Consider the following 22,500-nt stretch of genomic DNA (forward strand, 5'->3'; position numbering starts at 1 on the left):
CATCACTTTGCATAGTTAAATATTAAATAGTTACCAGTACTCAGACAAGAAGGAACCAGTGTAATTGAAACAATTATAGCTTCACTGAAATAGAAACTGAACTCTGACTCCACCAAGATCAAAGTCCTTCACAAATTGTTCCAGTAATTCAGTCATTTGATGCCTCTGCCACCACATATTAAAGGTGAGATTTGATATCTCCGTAAATTACAGCTGAAAAAATGTTTTATCAGAATATCCCAGCAGCCACTGCAGCACAACTATTGAAGTCTACTGGGGACAATCCTTCAATATGTGAGGCCCATTCACACTTTACGCTTCATGCAATTCTCGCAGATCAGAGAGTTATGTGGTAGGCTATCAAAAGGCTAAGCATCCACAAAAATGACAGATGATACCAAACTGGTTGCTTAAGAGACTGATTGTTTGTTAATGCCCCTTTCACAAACATAGCCCTTACTTTTATAGTTTGGTTGTATATTTTAATGATACCATTAATGATAACGTCAAGACAATTCAATTGAGTGGTTCAACATTTTTGAAAAATATGCTTTCTTTTCGAGAGTTAGATGAGAAAATTTATACTAGTCTCATGTCTGTACACTTAATATTAAATGTCCCCTATTATACTGTTTTTTGATTCTCTGTCTGTTACGTTAGATGAAAATAAGCAGCGACTCCCCACGCCCCTCTGAGAGATATTTGGTTAAAAAGAACACCATGGTGCTCTAGGAGGAGATTCAGGTGATAAGGTGGGGGGTGTTACCTTAGTTGGTGATTGGCTAATGGTTACAAAAGCCAACAAATCGTTATGACATCATAAAGTGGCCAGCATCTGATCAGCTAATTTTCCGACAGGTTTTTATAGAAATGGATCAGGACAAAAAGTGAGTGAATTTTTTTTCCTGAAACTTTCCGAATGTCTGGACACTGAGGGGACACATGTTTATGTAAGACATGAAAAAGTGGATTTTGCGTAATAGGTGACCTTTAAGCTAGAGTCAGCAGTTGATTCGCTTACCTTAGCATTAAGACTGGAAGCTGAGGGAAACAGCTAGCCTGGCTCAGTCCAAAGTTAACTACATCTAAATTCGACAAATTAAACACATCGTGTTTGTATATATCAATGACGAACATACATTTCAAAATGATAGTTGCTGTATTTCCCTTTTTCTTTGAGTCCCACCTTTTAAAAAGTAAATATAACTGTGCAACTATAAGTATTCCACATGGAAATGAGTAGTGGATATAGGACAGGAATATTAACAGTTGGGAAATACAAGTTAAAACTGATTTATGTCCATGTATTCATGTGCGTGGTCATATATGAGCGTTTGTGTGTCTTGTATGTTGGAGCTCCAGCAGAGAGCAGGTGGGGCAGAGCGCTCAGAGGTCTGGAGTCAGCAGCTGGCATAGCAGTGCAGTCAGCAGCTTTCAGCCCGGCGTCAGACTCCTACCAGCTAACCTCCTTTCACAGGCCGGGACCCTCATTGTCCCAAAGCGCGCTGAAGACAACGTTGTTTTCTTTGTTTGATCTGCCAGTAACATCGCATGAATGCACTCAGCCTCAAAACACCAGAAAAGGAGGGTTTGCTTTTTATTTCATGTCATGCAACATGGCAGATCTTAAAAATAACCTGAATAAACAGCTCCGATAGTTTGTTTGATGGAATAACTGATTGTTTAATCAGAGCACTCCTAGTTTCTGATAGGACAGACACCAGCTGGACTTATTGATGGAGATGCTCTCTCTTTGATATTTGGGAATTTATTATAATGGACAATTGATCTTGCGGAGTAAGCTTAATGACTTCTAGCTAATGGACCCTAAGTAGACATCAGCTAACGAAGTGGACACAAATCAAATAGTCAGCTTTTAGTACACAGGCGTCTTATTTTTGTCTTATTTTTCCTCTGCTTTCCGCCCCCGCTCTGTCGCTCTCTTGTCTTACATGCTTGGTTTGTAGCTGTGAATGTCAGAGAGGTACAATGAGTCTTTGTTTGGTTAACAATTTAATCTCCTTTGAGTGTGGCTATTTAGGATTGAAAGATTGTTTAAGGAGAGAGAAGAACAGCTTTGGGATAATGAGAAATACAAACAGAAGAGAGGAGAGAGATAGATGAGACAGCAGCACTGTGTTGTTTGTTATTGGTAGTAATGAATCATTTAGGTGCTAGGAGACTTCATTAAAGTGAAGTTTATCCTGTTTTCTATGTTTTTATAGTACACAAATTGATACATTTATTTTTCTGATTTGCACTTATGTTGGAATAATTCCATCAAATGTCAATTACCATGAACATGTGTAAGACATGCATGGTCACCAGAGGATACGTCATACATACTTATGTCCAGTTAACATTAGAGTCTGAATTCACAGAGTGCATAGCTAGCATATCTGTGGACTCTCAGTCTTGTTCATGAAGTACTTTGCACCTACTTAAAGTTTGAGTTATCAATCAAGTATTCATATTTGGGATATTATGACAAGCTTTACATTATGCAAAAGTTGAACGTTTCAATCCCTCTAGATCTAAACAGTGGGTCCTACAGGGGTGTTCATGATACAATAAAAAAATCAAGTGAAAAAAAACTGTTTAGGAATAAAATGATGTGAAAAGTATCTGTCGAGCAAACAACTATCGTCTCACAATAAAAAAAAATGCAATTGCCAAGATCTGCAGCATTTTGATTTTTAACAAGAACATAAACTATAGAGATGTTTCTACAAATAACATACTGTATATACCATGCTCTGTATGTGGTGTCACATCACTAACAAAGCACAGAATGCATACTGATGAAATGTTCAAGGCTACTCTCTAAGCTCTGCAAATAATATTGTTTTGCTCTCATAACATATCTTATAAAATATGAAACATGTTCATAAATTTGCCCTCATTTTAAAATGAATGATGTCAGTTTTTGGAGTACATTGACCATGTCCTGCTGGGAATGTAAATATCCAGTCATAACTCCTCAATTTGATTGACATATTCAATGACTGTAAAAAGAAAATCCATATTGTGGCATTTATTTACACCGCTTATACTGTACTTTAGACCGATCCATCAGTTTGACTCTAGAGTGGTTAGACTTTCCCTTTTCTTCTCCGCCTCTGCTCCTCTTTGATCCGCCTGTCCATCCTGATCACATTAATGCAAATGCAAAGAAGGAAATCCATCCCATGTTGATGATGCGGGTAGATGAGGGAAGACAGTGACAGGACGGCAGACGTGCGCTGGATGGACAGATCGATAGCCTCATTGATACTTCCCCTGGGTCCCGCTGTCTCTTTCCCCACATCCTTATCCCCTCACTTTGCTCCCTGCTTCCCTTTCTCCTCACATATGATGCCTTCTTATTTTTTCCTCCTCCACTAATCTCTCCCTTGACTCCCATCTTGGCTTTCTTCTCTTTTCTTCTTGTCTCCTCTTAGCCTTGAGTCTAAAATAATCCTCTCCTATTTTGCACCACATAATTCCTCATCTGTGACCTTACAGCATCTATCATTGTAAAGAATATAGTCAGTAATTACTTGCCCCAAATAATCTGATTTGAACGTCCTAATTTTGGAGTCTTTCATAATATATATCTAATTTATTTAGTACAACAGGCCCAGACTTAATATACTTACATGAATTGTACAACAGCAGGGTCCTCACCTTCACGTCAGAATATAAAGCAGACCATTCTTCTTACCTGTTAAAGCTTTCTGCAAAGCCTGACCCAGTTTGAAACAAGTTTGTTTCATTAGTGAAACATATCAGGAGCAGTGTATTTTATCAGTAGTGCACGCTCAGCCATGCAGACAGTCACGGTTGGCTCTTTCTTCAGAAGAGACTTCAAGGACGAACTGTGAAGAATGAACCGCTGTATCAGCTCAGCTGTGCTGTTGTGTGTGTCCTTGTGTGAGCATTTGCACAGTGTGTCAGTGTGTTTCTGTGCACACTGTATGTTTCCTGATGTATCTGGAAGCTAAATCAGAAAGATAAGATAGTCAACATGTGTACAAAGCCTTCAGGGGTTCTTGTTTCTTGCATCCATCTTCATTTATATTATTTGTACAATTCTTTCATTCCCTCTTTCTTTCATTCCCAAGAACCTTTGCTTGCGCTGCTGGCAATAAACAAATAGTCATTATTTGTTGTCTTTATGCCAGTTGTGTGTATGTGTGGGAATATGTGTCCAGACCTCCAGCACTTCAATGTAATAGGCAACAAATCCCTTTTAACAGATGTAAAAGAAAAGTATTTAAATAGTTCAGTGCCTTCGATGAACTGCAGCTGAACCTCAGTGAGCAGAAGGTAGGGAAGTGTGAGGTTGGTGGCAAACAAAACTGATGGAGCAAGTGATACAAGGGGTTACATAAAAAAGCAGTGAGCATGGTTTTATTTATTTGCATCTATTTTATTTATTTGTGAAATGAAATGTATTTTCAGTTTTATTTTGCTTCTTACGTATTCTTCCCATAGGTCTCTAGTCCAAAGTTAGAAATTGTCTGCACTTTTTGTGGCCATTAAACATAAAAAACAAACTAAACCTAACCTAACATGACAAAGTAAGAACCTTCTTGCGACTTTAATTATGATCATTAGTTTGGGGTTACTCACGGCACTAAATGCAAACCATGATCAAATGTGGTGAAAACTGAACCTCAAACTGCAGCAGTGATAAACAGACTGTATACATCTACAGAGACAGATTGGAAGCAAGATGTCTTTCTAGATTGTTGTAGATGGTCATACAAATCATGTTACTCCCTCTGCCACAGGATCAACTGTCTGGCAGATATAATCCCCAGTGAAGGGGGAATTCTCTTAACCCTCCTGTTGTCTTCAGGTCAAATCTGACCGATTTACTACTTTCATCAATCATAAATTGTGTGTTTTACATTCGATTGCATTAAGGCTTTATGATATCCTTCACAGTAGACATTTGAAAATAGAAATTGCTGACCACCACTTTCATTGAATTTTGGATGATTTAGTCAACTTTGTAACACCCATGGTGTTCCCGGTCAAAAATGACCGCCATAAAGAAAAGGAATTAGTAACCATCCGGATCAGATAAAACACACACACACACACACACACACACACACACACACACACACACACACACACACACACACACACACACACACACACACACACACACACACACACACACACACACACACACACACACACACACACATACACACACACACACACACACACACACACACACACACACACATACACACATATACTCTAGATGTGTGTGTGTGTCCCCGCTCTTACAGTATGAGCCCAATCCCCCTGCATGGATCACACCTGGCACACGCAATACATGTTCAGTGTCTATTCTTTGTATATTTACTGCAGTTGTTCATGTATAACAGTAGTCTGATACAATATTTACAGTTTGAAAGGGTGTTAAATAAAATTTGGTGATGATTAATGGTTTTTGTGTTAATTTAATAGCAGTTAAAACAGGACCGGTCCAATTTGACCGCGAACACCAAAGTAAGGGGTGGGGGGGGGAGGAAGACAATAGGAGGGTTAAAGGTCCCATGACATGCTTTTCCTGTTATTACCCATCCCCTTGTGTGTTATGAAGGTTTTTATGCATGTAAACGGTCTGCAAAGTCACAAACCCTCAAAGTACACCCTGTAGCGAGTAAAACTCTAACACAGAAAATATCTGTCTATGCTGCGACAGAACGGCCTGGCTGTGAGTGTGTGTGTGTGTGTGTCCTCAGAGTTCTGCAGTGTCTCGCTGTCTCGCAGACCTCACACAGCAACCAGGAAACGACACCAGTAATCCAGCTCACACTGTCCGTTCCTCGAGCCTCAAAGGGCGGAGCAGCGAGCCCCGCAACGTCCCGCCAACACGGCACCTAGACCCCACGCAGCATTCTCATCTGTTTGTCATTATTGGTGTCCTTTTCTGGTTGCTAACGCCATTGTAACACATAAACACTGATGTTCCGCTGTAACGGTGGTGGACTCATCAGAACAGAGTGGGCGAGCTGACCAATCAGAGCACAGTGGGCTCATAGGAAGGGGTAGGCAGGAGCTCCAACAGGGCGTGTAGGACCAAGAGTGACCATACCGAGATGCTGTATGAGAAAACCAATGTGATTTTGGAACATTGAACAATGTAAATCTATTCTAGTAGAACTCAACAATGGAATTATGATCAGTAGAAATGGCCATGTCATGGGACAATTAAATCCACGATGTCCATTTTCCGTTATTTAAAGTTACTAGCTACTATGTGTAGGACTATGCTACGTCTAAACTGTGTATTTTTATTTACTGTCAGGGTAAGGGTCCACACACCGAAAATACAATAACCTGGGGGCCAGATGGGGTCAGGCCGGGGTCATTGGGTCTTGCTTTAAGGGTCTGCCATTGAGGCAACTGAAGTGTCTTTGACCTTTTTAAACATTAAGCCTCAGTCAGCAATTTCACGTAGCAGCAGTAAGATTTGTCCCAACCAGGTGTCCTTGAAAGACTAAAATGTCATGTGACAGAGAGGGAGTAATGTATGGCAGCAGGCTGGCTGATGCTTATTTATATTCTGGTCATGCTTTGCTGTGGCATTTCCTTTACTATTTTACTATGTAGCACATTTTTTAAATGAAATATTTAGACTAATGAAATCATTAAGGATCAGACACACTTTCTATGAAATTTCAAAGGGTTATCGACCGTGACCAAACAAAAATGCAATTTTTGCAGTATTGCATGTTGGAACAATTAGGAATAACCACAGGAAATAATAACCTGAGACATTTTGAGATGAATCAATTTCAATCTACTTTAGGTCTCAAAGAGAAAACTGCATCTGCATCTTGTTTTCTAAGCCTTGCTAATTGTTCATCCAAGTTTTGGTATTAAGACGAATAAAAATGTTGTGGAGCCGATGTCTTTCTTGGAAATGCCTTGACAGCAAAGCAGAGTATTGCACAGCTGGGCTTTAAGCAAAATGGTAAAATTATGCTAACATTGTCAATGCATATTTGAGCTGATGCATGTTAGTAGCTTATGCTAGCATTTGCTAATTAGCACAACAAGCAAAGCTGGTGGGAATGTCGCTAGTATTTTGTCATAAAAACAGCATGAAGACATGTTTTAATGTATGGAAACTACTCTTTATTATTTTGTATATTTCATATTTAGTTTAACAAGGGTTTCTCAAATACTCGTGAGAGTTGAGAAACTATCTGGCCCTACCCAACACTTCTCACGATAGTTGGAGAGATGCGCATCGTTGAACTCCGGAGCGAAGAGTTTCGGTGTTTGGTCTATTTACTTAATTTAAGAAAACATATGAGATTAAAAAATGTATGTTGATATCAAATGAGTTGAAAGTTGCCACCACAATCGAGGACTAGCAGCACTTTCAGAGTGGTAAGTGCAGTAAGCTATTGTATTTGTTTATGTTGTTTGTTTGTTTGTTTGTTTGTTTGTTTGTTTGCTAGCTTGATTCTGGCGGTGGCTGATACAGAGTTTCTGGCTGTGTAATGTAATAATGCTGTGAACTTTCACTATGCTAATGACAACTCGCTCTCTCTACTGAAAATCCGCTCTGACACTTGAAATTAGTTATAGTTTGCATATTCAAAATTCACTGCGGTCCTCTTGGTTTCATGGACTGCAGTCAGTGGTTGGTTAGCTCAAATTCTCTTGGAGACTATCAATAAGATTGTAATCAATTTGAATGGCACAAAGCCAATGTTCAATACCTCCATGCGAACTTGCCCATATTACTGGACATTATGCTAACATTTTTAAATACTGTTGTGTCAATAATCAATAACTTCCATATATTGTGACCCAGTGACTTCAAATCAATGCTGCATTGTAGTAGTACATTTGACGACGATAAGTAAGCACACACAGACACACACACACACACACACACACACACACACACACACACACACACACACACACACACACACACACAAACACACCTTTTTTATTGGATTTTAGTCCTTTCACTATTTTATTTGAATTATGAAAGTACTGCAGTTTAATTGTTGTTGTTTTGAAATACCTTTCACGACATGTGACCAAGGGACTCCAAATCAATACAGATTTGATGTACTACACTAGGAAAAAAACAGATACATTTAGCACAGCTATAACAAACATCCATGCATAGATCACATTCTGTGTGGACATATTTTCAAAATGGCCTTCGATCTAGAATATCCAAATATACCAGAGGTCCCTCCGGAGAATGGCCAAGCCTCAACTGCTCCCTCTCTTTCCTGTTTGCCTCCACATCTTAATAACTTTCCATTTAGACAGTGATGAATGTGTGAATGTTATCAGCGGAGTGAGAAAAGATGAGAAGGCCCGGCTATCGTCCTTAAGTGTGTGTCTTGGAGAAATGGAAAAAAAGAATCCAGCTATATGTGAATATGGGTTTGCTGAAAAACAAGTAACTCCATTTACTGAATACCAGTAAATAGTTGTTTTTTTACTCAACAACAAATATACGCATGTGGCATACACATGTGTATGCTGTGTGTGTGTGAGTGTGTGTACAGCACATACATCAATGCGATGGTGTGTTAGCTGTAATGTTTCAAAGGTGAACCGCTTCATTTTCAGGCAGACTGATAAAGGTCAGGCTGGCATTTTAAAGTTGTAGCAGCAGCTTTGCCACAACAAGAACACAATATCAATGACAAAGGAAATAACAAATCTAATGTACAGCGTTTCCTAGTTTCAAAAGAAAGCTACACCCTGTCCTCCTTTTTTTTGTCCATAAGAATAATTAGATTTCACCATCTTTATACTAATAATATTGTGAGACAGTCATTTACATCTAAGATAACAAGAAAGATGAACTTAAAAACATCACATCTGTGTTAGAAAATGATATCCTTTTTATAATACAGATTTCAACATGTATACTGCAAACAGACTTTCAGATATGTGTCACTCAGGTGAAAACATTAGACTTTAGTTGAAAAGTGAGCAAGCCCATACTGTTTGATTGTTTTCCTCGAGTAATTCAGCAAAAACTGAGAAATAAAAGAGATTAAAACCAAAAAACTAGTTTAAAGTTTAATCGCAATTACCCAATCGTCCTTTTAACATTGCCTTGTGTTGCTTTAATGCATTTTATGTTTTTGTAAAGCACTTTGAATTGCCCTGTTGTTAAAAAGTGCTATATACATTAACATTCATTGACTGGACTTTATGCTACCATCTGCCTGCACTGTTAACAGTTATTGGGGCAAAACATTGTATTTTTTATGATCTGAAGAAACCAGCACCTTACCGTGGTAGAGAGGTTTGTGTGTCCTGATGAACCTGAGGGCTGTGTTGTCTGGAACCTTGTGTTCCTGGTAGGGTCTCCCATGGCAAATTGGTCTCAGGCAAGGGCCCAGACTAAGATTGGTTCAAAAGACCTCATGAAAGACGACACACATAGTGAGGATACCCGGCCCGGAGGAAGCCCGGGACGCCTCTTCTGGAGCCAGGCCCAGAAGGAGCACTCGTCGGCGAGCGTCTTGTGGCCGGGCACAGCCGGAAAAGGCAACGTGGGCAACACCTCCGCTTCTCCGTCCTGCGGGCCCACCACCTACGCGATGGGGTCGGGTGCGCTGCCAGAAGGGTGGCAGTGAAAGCAGAGGGTCTCGACGGACCAGACCCGGGCGACAGAAGCTGGCTTTGGGGACATGGATCGTCACCTCTCTGGGGGGGAAAGAGTCGGAGCTTGTGCGGGAGGTGGAGCGTTACCAGTTGGATCTGGTTGGGCTCACCTCTACGCACAGCGTCGGCTCCAGAACCTTACATCTGGATAGGGGTTGGACTCTATTCTTCTCTGGAGTTGCCCAAGGTGTGAGGCGCCAGGCAGGTGTGGGGATACTCACAAGTCCCCAGTTGGGTGCTTCTTTGTTGGAGTTTACCCCAGTGGACGAGAGGGTCGCCTCCCTACGCCTGCGGGTTATGGGGGGGGAAAACTCTGACTATTGTGTGTGCTTATGCACCCAACAGCAGTTCAGAGTATACGGCCTTCTTGGAGACCCTGGAAAGAGTCCTGTATGGGGCTCCTGAAGGGGACTCTTTAATCTTGCTGGGAGACTTCAACGCACATGTGGGCAATGATGGAGACACTTGGAGGGGATTGATTGGGAGGAACGGCCCCCCTGATCTGAGCCGGAGTGGTGGTTTGTTACTGGACTTCTGTGCTAGTAATGGATTGGCCATAACAAACACCATGTTCGAACATAAGGATGCTCATAAGTGTACCTGGTACCAGAGCACCCTAGGCAGAAGGTCCATGATCGATTTTGTTATTGTATCATCGGACCTGAGGCCGTATGTGTTGGACACTCGGATAAATAGAGGGGCGGAGTTGTCAACTGATCACCATCTGGTGGTGAGTTGGGTCGAGTGGCGGGGGAAGCCTCTGGATAGACCTGGTAAGCCCAAACGTGTAGTTCGGGTGAACTGGGAACGTCTGGAGGAGGCCCAAGTTCAGGAGGCCCAAGTTCAGGAGGCCTTCAACTCACACCTCCGGCGGAGCTTTTCGGGCATTCTTGTGGAGGTTGGGGACATTGAACCAGAGTGGGCGGTGTTCAAAGCCTCTATTGCCGAAGCCTATATTGCCAAAGCCGCGGCGGGGAGCTGTGGTCTCAAAGTCTTAGGTGCCTCAAGGGGCGGTAACCCTTGAGCCTCCTGGTGGGCACCGGTGGTCGGGGAAGCCGTCCGACTGAAGAAGGAGGCCTTATGGATTTGTTATCCCGGGGGACTCCCTAGGCAGTTGCAAGGTACTGACAGGCCCGAAGGGCAGCAGCCTCAGCTGTGGCCGAGGCAAAGCAGCGGGTCTGGGAGAAGTTCGGAGAAGATATGGAAAAGGACTTTCGGGCGGCACCGAAGTTGTTCTGGAAAACTGTCCGACACCTCAGGAGGGAGAAGCAGGGAACCATCTAAGCTGTCTACAGTAAGGATGGGACATTGTTGACCTCAACTGATGGAGTGTTAGGGCGTTGGAAGGAACATTTTGAGGAACTCCTGAACCCGACAACTCCGCCCTCTATGGTAGAGGCAGAGCTGGAGTATGACGGGGGATCGACACCAATCTCCCGGGGGGAGGTCACTGAGTTCATCAAACAACTCCACAGTGACAAAGCTGAGATCTGCCCAGAAATGCTGAAGGCTCTGGGTGTTGAGGGACTGTCATGGTTGACACGTCTCATCAACGTTGCGTGGAAGTCGGAAACAGTACCAAAGGAGTGGCAGACCGGGGTGGTGGTTCCCCTTTTCAAAAAGGGGGATCAGAGGGTGTGTGCCAATTACAGAGGCATCACACTACTCAGCCTCCCTGGGACAGTTTACTCTAAGGTACTCGAAAGGAGGGTCAGGCCGATTGTCGACCCTCAGATTGAGGAGGAACAATGTGGATTCCGTCCTGGTCGTGGAACGATGGATCAGCTTTTTACTCTCTCAAGGATCCTGGAGGGGGCCTGGGAGTACGCTTATCCAGTCTACATGTGTTTTGTTGACTTGGAGAAGGCATATGACCGGGTTCCCAGGGAATTACTGTGGGAGGTGCTGCAGGAGTATGGGGTGAGGGGGTCTCTACTCAGGGCCATCCAATCTCTGTACTCCCAAAGCAAGAGCTTTGTCGGGGTCCTCGGGAGTAAGTCGGACCCATTTCCGGTGAGGGTTGGCCTCCGCCAGGGCTGCGCTTTGTAACCAATCCTGTTTGTAATATACAAGGATAGGATTTTGAGGCATAGTCGTGGGGGAGGGGGTCTGCAGTTCGGTGGACTAAGGATTGCACCACTGCTTTTTGCAGATGATGTGGTTCTAATGGCTTCATCGGTCTGCGACCTTCAGCTCTCATTGGATTGGTTCACAAGCGGCTGGGATGAGGATCAGCACCTCCAAATCTGAGGCCATGGTTCTCAGCAGGAAACCGATGGACTGTCCACTCCAAGTAGGGAATGAGTCCTTACCCCAAGTGAAGGAGTTCAAGTATCTCGGGGTCTTGTTCTCGAGTGAGGGAACAATGGAGCGTGAGATGGGCCGGAGAATCGGAGCAGCGGGAGCGGTACTGCAGTCTCTTTACCGCACCGTTGTGACGAAAAGAGAGCTGAGCCAGAAGGCAAAGCTCTCTGTCTACCGCGCCATTTTCGTTCCTACCCTCACCTATGGTCATGAAGGATGGGTCATGGCCGAAAGAACGAGATCGCGGATACAAGCGGCCGAGATGGGTTTTCTCCGCAGGGTGGCTGGCGTCTCCCTTAGGGATAAGGTGAGAAGTTCAGTCATCCGGGAGGGACTCGGAGTTGAACCGCTCCTCCTTCGCGTCGAAAGGAGCCAGTTGAGGTGGTTCGGGCACCTAGTAAGGATGCCACCTGGGCGCCTCCAGGGAGGTGTTCCAGGCACGTCCAGCTGGGAAGAGACCAAGGGGTAGACCCAGAACCAGGTGGAGGGATTATATCTCTTCGCCGGCCTGGGTGCGCCTTGGGATCCCCTTGGGAGCGCCTCGGGATCCCCTTGGGATCCCCCAGTCAGAGCTGGTTGATGTGGCCAGGGAAAGGAAAGTTTGGGGCTCTCTGCTGGAACTGCTACCCCCGCGACCCGACCACGGATAAGCGGGAGAAGATGGATGGATGGAGTTAGAGGATATTATGTGATTCTAGTGACATAACAACATATGCATTGGACAGCAAGTATACCATGTTAATATCTAAATAAAAATGTAAGATTATACTTTTCAAAGGAAATTGAAATCTACCATGACATGACTCCATGGTCTTTGGGTTTCATAAAGTATTTTTCTCCGAATAGAAACCAAATAGTTCATCCATTATTTTAGGAACACTTTGCAAAGGAATACAGTTCACTTAAATGATGCTTTGTTGTCCATACTGTATGTCCTCAAATAAATAAGCAGCTAGACATCTCGTCTTGCTCTACAGCCTGTCTCTCTCTCGCTCTCTCTTTCTCGCTCTGAGCCACTTAACACACCGGCTCGGATCAGATCAGATCCATTCACTCCACTGGGTTTAGAGCCATTAGCTAAATTAGAGACCAGACATTCAATTCACTGTCAGATATGTTGATCCGTTGCATTTCAAATGTCTACCTTCCAGTGCATCCAGCTTCTATACGGTGCAGTTTCTTCCTCCACTAACGGAGCCTGTTCACAGGTTATATCATATACTGACAGCATGAGGGATTCAACTCATTTTGTCGACATGCATGTCCAAATTATGTGGCTCGGTTTTGGCTCCCGGATGGCTGTTTAAAAGTCTGTAAAACTGAAAGGAGGTAAGAGTAATGGCTATTGCAATTGTAGGAAATCTCAACTGGGACAAAGTCGAATCTCCGATTAGGAAAGTTGGGAGACCAAATCCAACCTGAAGAACATGTGTTTACTGCGTTGCGCATCAACCAAGTTGAAGTTGTAGGAACAAAGTGTTTCTTAACAATTGTCATCTTTGTTTCTCATGAAATCTGTGGGTATGTTTTCTGCAGTGTGTAACTGTGGAAAATACCAATTAAATACGTTTTCCGACTTATTGTACTCTGGAATGTGGTCAACTCAGATGTTCTGCATTCCTAAGTCTGAATTCCAACATACAAGGTAAATGTATTGCAGTAAAGTTTTATTCCTCCCTGTTAGCTGGAGCATATCATTGTTCAGCTCCTTTTATAAAGTGTGTAACCAACCAGCTCAGCAGAGGCCTCGTAACCCTCAGCACTGCTGCATCACAAGCAATCATTTGGCTGAAGGACTTTGCATTTGCTAAATGAAAGCTATACATCATGCTGTCGCGACATGCTGTATAGTAAACACACGTGTCTCTTTTCCTGGACATCTATCTATCACACAGCACTCTAGATAGATGTACAGTATTCATTGTGTGTAAACACTGGAGACATGCAAATATATATATTTACAAAATTAGGTTAACACATAGGCCAAATACACTAGATTCTCATATGCACTGACAACCATAACCATCAGTAAGCACTGCAGTTAACCATTATTTAAGAAATCTAAACCTCATGTATAACGCCGTGCGTAGGATTCACGTGGGAAGGTTGCTTACGTAGTAGAAATCCGTCAGTCAGTTTAGACGTAATTCTGTCCTTCTGCTTACCGCATCATTTATGAGACAACATTTCATAACATTAACACAACATATGTTTGTAGCTTTTATTTTAAATGTATTTATTTTATGTTGTGTGAGCTTATCTCTCTGTACAGCACTTTGGTCTGAAGTGCTATATAAATAAAGTTGGATTGGATTGGATATTCGGTTTTAAATGACATATCCGTATTTATTTATTTCTCCAAGTTACGTTTTTGTGTGCACTGAGGAGTCTCAAACAGGCGTTTGTTTAATCATTTTAAGATTGGCTTTAATCAATGTTTGAAAATGAATTCTTCATATATGATAAACGAGAGGTAACATTTTATTTATGGTATTATTTCCACATATTTCTCTCCATTCTTCCTTCTGCCGGTGTCGCAGTTTCTCGTCCCTCCCGTGTTTGTGCTTAGTGCGTACGCATGGTTTAGAGTTTGCGTGGAGGACCGCACGTTTTCCCGTCAAGTTAGTATTTATAAATCGCAAACATTGCGTAGAAACTGGCGTACGCCATTTTTTGAGCGTATATCCTTTTATAAATGAGGCCCCAGGAAATGATCGATAAATCAATAGACACGCAATGACTCTAAATAATAATGATCACGCCACTAAACACAGATTAAAACTAAAGTAACGAGCCTGTTTAGAAAATGTAAGAAGTAGAAAGTACTAGGGATGCACCGAATATTCGGCCGCCGAAAATTATCGGCCGAAAATGGTTCAAAAGGCCCTTTCGGCTTTCGGCCGAAAGGGTTTTAGCACCGAAAAAATATCACCGAATGTCAGGGAACAGGGTTACGTTGGTAAGCTAACGTGTTGTTGTGATGACGTAATCAAAACGCGGCGACAATCACGGCGCGCGACCATGCTCGCGGCTGGCTCACAGCCAACATGTCTGGCGCTTGGAGGTATTTAAAAATATCAGAGAGAGAGCCGCGGATTTCGATTTGTAAAACGTGTTCAGCTGACATTTCTCGAGGGGGTGTAACTGCAAAGACTTTCACCACTTCGGGATTACTCCACCACTTGAAATCAAAACACCCGGACAAATATGCGGAGTAAGATCAAATCACAAGCACTGACAGCGAGAGACTGTTCAGCGCTGCCTCTCATGTGCTTGATGAGAAGAGGAACAGACTTATGGCTGATAAAGCAGAGAAGCTACTGTTCATTAAAAAGAACCTCCCACTTTTCCTTAATAAGTAGACAAGGCTGGCTTATCATAAGCTTATCTAGTTCTACATGTCTACTCTATACCCACTTTCCTGAACAATTTTCATTGTGAGTTATAATTCAGCATCTCAGGTTATCATTAGGGGGAAATGACAGCAGCACAGTGTTCAATATATTGTACTTTCGGTATCTAAATGATACAATGTTGTTTACATTGCTCATGAGGACAGACCACCTTATTTGCAGATTCTTGAAATTGTCATTTAATTTGTAATTGATTGTGGATTTTGTATCCAGTTTTCACTTTATGTATCTTTATACAATGTTTATTACTTTGCTTATGAGGACAGACAGCCTTATTTACAGATTCTTGAAATTGAATTGTAATTTCATTTGTAAATAGTTCCATTCATGTGGATTTATCCAGCTTGCACATTTGTATGCATGCACTTATAGGTGCATTTGTTGTTGTTGAAGGCCTGGCTGTTACAGTCTTTATTTACACTATTTTGTTGTAGGCCTACTGGCCTAGATGTTTATGCAGTTTTAAAGCACCTTGGCTTTGTTCTGAATGCACTTTGTTGTAGTTATCCTACAGAGAAAAGAAAATGCACTTGACTTGGAATTAATGCACTGTATACATTCAAAAGTGCTGAATAAATGTTTTATGGACCCATAATAGTGATTATTATTTAAGTTAAGTTTTGCCATAATCATGTATTTTTCCATAATCAGGTAGCTGAACAACATTGGTAAAAAATGTATACATTATATATATATATATATTTCTATTAATCATTTTCGGCCTTTCGGCATTCGGTTTTCGGCCAACTGTTTCCTATTTTCGGTATCGGTTTCGGCCTAGAATTTCCCATTCGGTGCACCCCTAGAAAGTACAGGTATTTGTGTTACAAATGTAAGAAGTAAGAGTAAAAAGTCGTCAGAAAAATGTTGGAGTAACGTACTGATACCAGAAAAATGTACTTAAGTACAGTAACAAAGTATTTGTACTCCACTACTTCCCACCTCTGATCATATGTATTGTCATGATATGGCTTATGATAAGAACTCCTGATGCATGCAAACTACTTATGAACAGCTCTCTAACTCCAAATGTTATCTCATTGGTATTCCCACTGAATCATTTTTCTCTTCCTGTATTTCTGGGGAGTGATGCGAGCTGTTTCTGTCCCTCTCTGTGTGTTCAGTGTGTGGCTGTGATCTGGTGCACTCTGGTTTCTTCCACCACTCCGGAGAGTACATCTGCACTGAGGACTACCAGCGGCTCCATGGGACCCAGTGTGACAGCTGCAACCAGTACATCACTGGGGAGGTGGTCTCTGCCCTGGGGAGGACGTACCACCCACACTGCTTCGTGTGCAGCATCTGCAGGTAAACAAGTGTGTGTGGAGTCACAACATACTCCTCATATTCAGAAACATCATTTTAGTTGCTGTGTGAATTTATTAAGATAAGATAGAACTTTATTGATCCCAATTTGAGAAATGTTTGTGTTGCAGCAGCATAAAAAGACATGGCATTGTACAATACAAATGTAAAGACAAGAAAGTAGAAAATATACATGTTGAATTTACAGATGAACAATAACAAGATATAAAGCAAGGTATTATATTTACATAAGTATGTGACGGATGGAATATTAAATATTGATAGACCTAATAAAGGTGGTAAAATACGATATATTGGAAATATAGTTTAGTTGGCGATGATTGTAGAAGGAGTTTTGCATTCCAATGTTTGAATTGTTTTATAATCATTGTATTATTGAGTTTTATCATTTGGGGATTTTCTTGGCAAAGTTGTGCAACAACAACAACAACAACAAATGAGACTCTCGAGCTGTGGCATAATTGCTTTGCAAGTCTGTTCACATCTCCATGAATACCACCAGTGCCCCATTACAATTAAAATGCTCCGATGTACGTGTTCTGCGGGCCACTTAATGTCTGTGTCTGTGTTGGGTTTCAGCGACAAGTGCACAGCGAAGCTGCTGCAGAGTCTGGACCGTGGGTGACCGTAAAGAAAGGCTCACAGTTAATAAAACTTCTTATAGCTTATTAAAAGTAACAAATCAAAGATTAGTGCAGCGCTCCTTTGCCAGGGTTTGCAACAAAGTGCTTTACTGAAAATAAATGGGGACTGCAGTACTATGTTTTAAACACATAATTCACAATGTTGCTATTTTACTACTGTACTTAAAGAGGTTCATCAGTGATTTAGCATCCTAAAGTTGTGGAGTTTGTGATTGTATGGACCCTTAAAACACCTTGATTATACACTTCCCACAATGCAACTTGATCGTGTCTTTAACTCGACACAACCTGCCTCTCCATCTTTCAGACTCTACATGAAATTTCCAGGTCTAAATTGTCCTTAGACTTTGGAAAGACATTAAATAACTTCAACCGTTTATAGAATATATCACAAATAGTTGTAATTGTTTTTTGTGTATCAGAAGAAGCAAACAGTAGATGAAAGATCACATCCAAGAGCAATTGATACAATTTGAATTATAAAAAAATGGAATCACTTCATATGGAAGAAACGCTTAGTTATGTTTTAGATGGCTGGTCTCACTTTATTTATTACATATCATGTACATTTAGTTTTGGCTTCAGTTCAGTTCACTCAAAGCTGGAGGGAATATGATAAGTGGCTGGCAGACAAAGTGTGACTGTAAGCAGTACAGTAAATATATAAAGGCTATCAGTCACTCAGTGTGCGAGATGTAAAGATGGATCATTAGGCTTTAGTTTGTTTATAGTGACAGTTTTTGGAGTCTTCCCGTGTGTGTGTGTGTGTGTGTGTGTGTGTGTGTGTGTGTGTGTGTGTGTGTGTGTGTGTGTGTGTGTGTGTGTGTGTGTGTGTGTGTGTGTGTGTGTGTGTGTGTGTGTGTGTGTGTGTGTGTGTGTGTGTGTGTGTGTGTGTGTGTGTGTGTGTGTGTGTGTGTGAATAAGAACTGTATATACTGATATTGCAAATTAAACTCATTTGCTTTCCAAGTATCTGTTTGCTAAACTTAAGTTCAAGTGTTGAATACCCAAATGTCAAAAAAGAGAACAAACAAGCAGATCTTTTAGACAAAATGGACATATCTCAAATTCATCAATTTATGTCAAACAAGTATACAAACATGTGGTCCTGAATACAGCATGATCATTTATCAGGGTATTAGTTTGTTTAATTTCTACCAGAAGAGTTTTGGAAATCTCCTGCTGACATATTTGTGTGTACAATGATACAAATGTGATTTATTGAGGCTGCATTGCAGGTGCACACCTTTGCCCTCACAGTGTGGCTACAGCTGAACCCTCGGGCTGAAAGGCATTGCTGCATGTTTTGATTTATACTTTATTGCATCCTTGTATTAATAATTCAGTCAGGTATGATGAAACCATATTCTCTGCAAACTAGGGTGAATGTGCAATGTGTCACCAAATATGAAAAATAATATCAGCTGATGAGGAGATTTTTGTGTGGAACTCAGGGATTAGTTTGAAACTACTGATTTCTTTCTTTCGGAAAAAGTCTGAAATATAATCCCCCCCTTCATCTGGATATTAAAGGTCTATTGATTTACTATACATTCTTCAGTTGGGAATTAGAGAAGCCATGAAAGTGGTGCTATGGGAGAAATTATGATTTCATTAAATGGGGAGAAGCCTGCGAGCTAGTTCAGGCATTCAACTCGAATTGCATACGTTAACACGTGACGCACCTCGTCCCTCTTACAACCAACCAAACACATTCTCCTAAACATGCCGCTCTATTTAAGCTGCCAGGTCTTCCTGCCTCTGCCTCGCTATGCTGCTGCTGCACTGCTGTGTTCACTTGCTATTGCTATGTTCATGTTCATGTTCCTGCTGCTGTATTTCATATTGCTGCTGCTTGCCTGCCCCACCACCACCCCAGCTCCACCCCAGCTTCCACCTGTAGGCTCGGGGGATAGTTATATAATCATCACTCAATGTACTCTGTAAATCTGTGGAGTGATGAGGCCCGACCCTAGGCGCCAAACTCAAACTATATGCTGCTTATAATAAACATATTAAGAAACAAGTGAGTTGTCTGACTGAACTTAATTTAAATGTCAAAAGCAGACAAAATGCAATCTTGATCTCATATCAAACAGCTTCTATTCTGTTCACATCCATTATGTTGAGATTACAAAATCAGTTCCATCTGTCAAAACGTCTGCAAATCAAAGTGTTGTATCTTTCTGCACAGATAGATACTCTATCAGTACGGGTTGGGAGGTGACTTTTCCTTGAATTTGGCAACCTAACCTTAGTATAACTATATCTGCATAGCTCTACTGAAATACTGTGTGTTTCTTTCAGGAGTCCGTTCCCAATTGGAGACAGGGTGACCTTCTGTGGGAAGAAGTGTGTGTGTCAGCAGTGCTCACACACTCTGAAAAGCGACAAGCCCGTCAAGGTTCACGGGCCAAGCTGTAAGAAACAAACACACACACACACACACAAATATATGCACACACACAGACCAATTGACCATAATTATACTGTACAATCTACTCCTCTGATCCTTGCCACAGCCAATTAGATCCCATTTTGAGGCAATGCAGTGTATTCCTACATTGTGGAATAGATGTATTTCTTATCTCAAAGGCTTACTCACCACCTTTTAAGGCATAGGATGGTCTTCACCAGCGAATTAAAAGAGCAAAGGTGTAGTTTTTCTTCTCCAACAAATAAGAGAAACTGCTGAAACCGGTAGCCCTCCAGCTTTTAGTAATAAAGTCTTCATTTTCCTTATTGTTTGTCAATAAATCCAATGAAAAGACTGACGTGCAGTAGTGCACACAGTGTGGCTCATTGGTCTGTTTTTCTGTCTTTGGCGTAGGGGAATAATCAAGTCTTTGGTTGGTTTGTTTTATTTCATTCATGGGGTTTGATGAAAATATGAAAAGTATAGCATAGCAACCAACTAAAAAAAACGTGCGTGCGTCTTGGTCATTTAGTAACAAGCATCATCTGTTGCAATGATTTTAGGTCACCTCCTTATATTTATAACATTTAATAATTTAATTGTTGTCATCCATAAACACCTGAAGAGTTTTACTGACCAGCAAATGCTGCAAAACATATCACAAACACACACACACACACACACACACACACACACACACACACACACACACACACACACACACACACACACACACACACACACACACACACACACACACACACACACACACACACACACACACACACACACACACACACACACACACACACACACACACACACACACACAGAAGGTGGCCTGCAGCTCCAGGTATTCTTTAGCCTGGTTCTGGTCGCTCCATCTGGCAAAGAAAGTTTGACGATGAGGACAGGAACGAGGGATGAGGAGGAGAGAGGAAGGAGGAGAGGAGTGATGGGAGGTTGGCAGGGAGACAAGGACAGAGAGGAGGGAGGGGATGTTAATGTTGGAGGTGCTCTTATCTTTATGTGTTTCTCAATGCTGCATTCCCTCTCTCCTGTAGACTGTGCCGGCTGTGGGGAGGAGATCAAACAGGGACAGTCCCTGCTGGCTCTGGAGAGGCAGTGGCACGTCAGCTGCTTTAAATGCCGAACGTGCGGCTGTCCGCTCACTGGAGAGTACATCAGCAAGTAGGTGGCTTGATCTGATGTCTGTACTGTAGCTAATGTTCCAGCCAATATCAAAGATTTCTCAAGCGATCCACGTTCTCCGTTTCATATCTGAAGCTTTGTAACCAATTTGCTTAAAGCAGGTGTTATAATAAACTTGGAGCACTCTTATTATGGCAAGTCATGCAGGAAATGTAGATACTTTTTTCCATCAGCAAGTTTTATTTGCAAGATAATAACCGATAATTACTGTAAACTACTTTTAACTGTAAAGGTCCCCTATTATACATTCATCAATATATTATAGGTCTCAGATATATATACAAAACATGTCTCTGAAATGTTTAGCTCGAAATACCAAACAGATCGTGCATTGTAGCATCCCATAATCCCCTCTGTTTCAGCCCTGTTTCAAAAGAGCTGATTCTCTGTCTGTTACTTTAGATGAAATAAGGAGCCACTCCCCACGCCCCTCTGAGAGATATTTGGTTAAAAATAACACAATGGTGCTCTAGGAGGAGATTCAGGTGATAAGGTGGGGGGGGCGGGGGTTACCTTGGTTGGTTATTGGCTAATGGTTGTTGGTTAACAACCAACTAGTAACAAGTGAAATCGTTATGACATCATAAAGTGTCCAAAATCTGATCAGCTCATTTTTATATAAATGGATCAGGACAAAAAGTGAGAGAATCTTTTTTCCTGAAACTCTTTACGCAGAGGGGACACATGATTATGTATAAAAGACATGAAAAAGTGGATTTTGCATAATAGGTCCCCTTTAACAGACACGCACAGTATTTATTTACATGTTCATTCTTGGAAGTCACACTGAAAAATCTTTGGTTTTGCTCCAGTTGATTTATGTACCTTGACTCGTGTATCACAAAACGATTTGTTACAGGATAGACAATAGTGGAACAGAAGGTAAAATCATAGTGAGAACATCTTTGTTTGTCCCTGGCAGGGATGGGATCCCTTACTGTGAGAGTGACTACCACACTCAGTTTGGGATCAGGTGTGACAGCTGTAACCGCTACATCAGCGGCAGAGTTCTTGAGGTGAGTTCATTTTTCATGTGTGCATGCTAAAGATAAATGGGAACAAGATTGAGTATGAGCATATTTTTCCTCTGTGTGACAGAAAGTGTGGGTTTGTATGCAGGCATGTGTGTGTGTCGGTCTATAAAAAGCTGCGAAAAAACGCAGCTGTCCCTCTTTAAAGGAGCGAAGTGTTGACTGATGGAGAAGCAGCTTTGGAAAAACCAACAAAGCAACACTCTCCCATCTCCTCTCCCCAATTAATTCCTATTTCTTATCGTGCCTCTCCCCACTCCTCATTCTTTTTCTACATTTCCTATCACCACTTTGTTCTCGTTTCCTCATTTGTGTCATCTGCTCTAGCTGCTCTCTGCCTTATTTATTTCCTCTCACTTTTCCTTTCCCTTCCTTTCCTTCTCCTTCAGGCTGGAGGGAAGCGTTACCACCCCAGCTGTGCCCGGTGTGCTCGCTGTAACACGATGTTCTTGGAAGGAGCGGAAATGTACATCACAGGTGAGGAAGGAG

General features: G+C 41.8%; 1 protein-coding gene across 7 annotated transcripts in view; it reads left to right on the forward strand.

Moving 5' to 3' along the window:
- LOC307017592 (actin-binding LIM protein 3-like) overlaps positions 1-22,500 on the forward strand; it is a 50,040-nt gene that overhangs the window by 4,911 nt on the left and 22,629 nt on the right. For all 7 annotated transcript variants that reach the window (XM_079647201.1, XM_079647200.1, XM_079647198.1 and 4 more), the window contains exons 3-7: positions 16,508-16,691; positions 19,661-19,773; positions 20,833-20,959; positions 21,903-21,996; positions 22,401-22,488. In XM_079647201.1, the coding sequence (XP_079503327.1) occupies positions 16,508-16,691; positions 19,661-19,773; positions 20,833-20,959; positions 21,903-21,996; positions 22,401-22,488 (606 nt within the window). The remainder of the gene's footprint in view (positions 1-16,507; positions 16,692-19,660; positions 19,774-20,832; positions 20,960-21,902; positions 21,997-22,400; positions 22,489-22,500) is intronic.

Source organism: Notothenia rossii (assembly GCF_949606895.1).
Source record: "Notothenia rossii genome assembly, chromosome: 9".
NCBI lineage: Eukaryota > Metazoa > Chordata > Actinopteri > Perciformes > Nototheniidae > Notothenia > Notothenia rossii.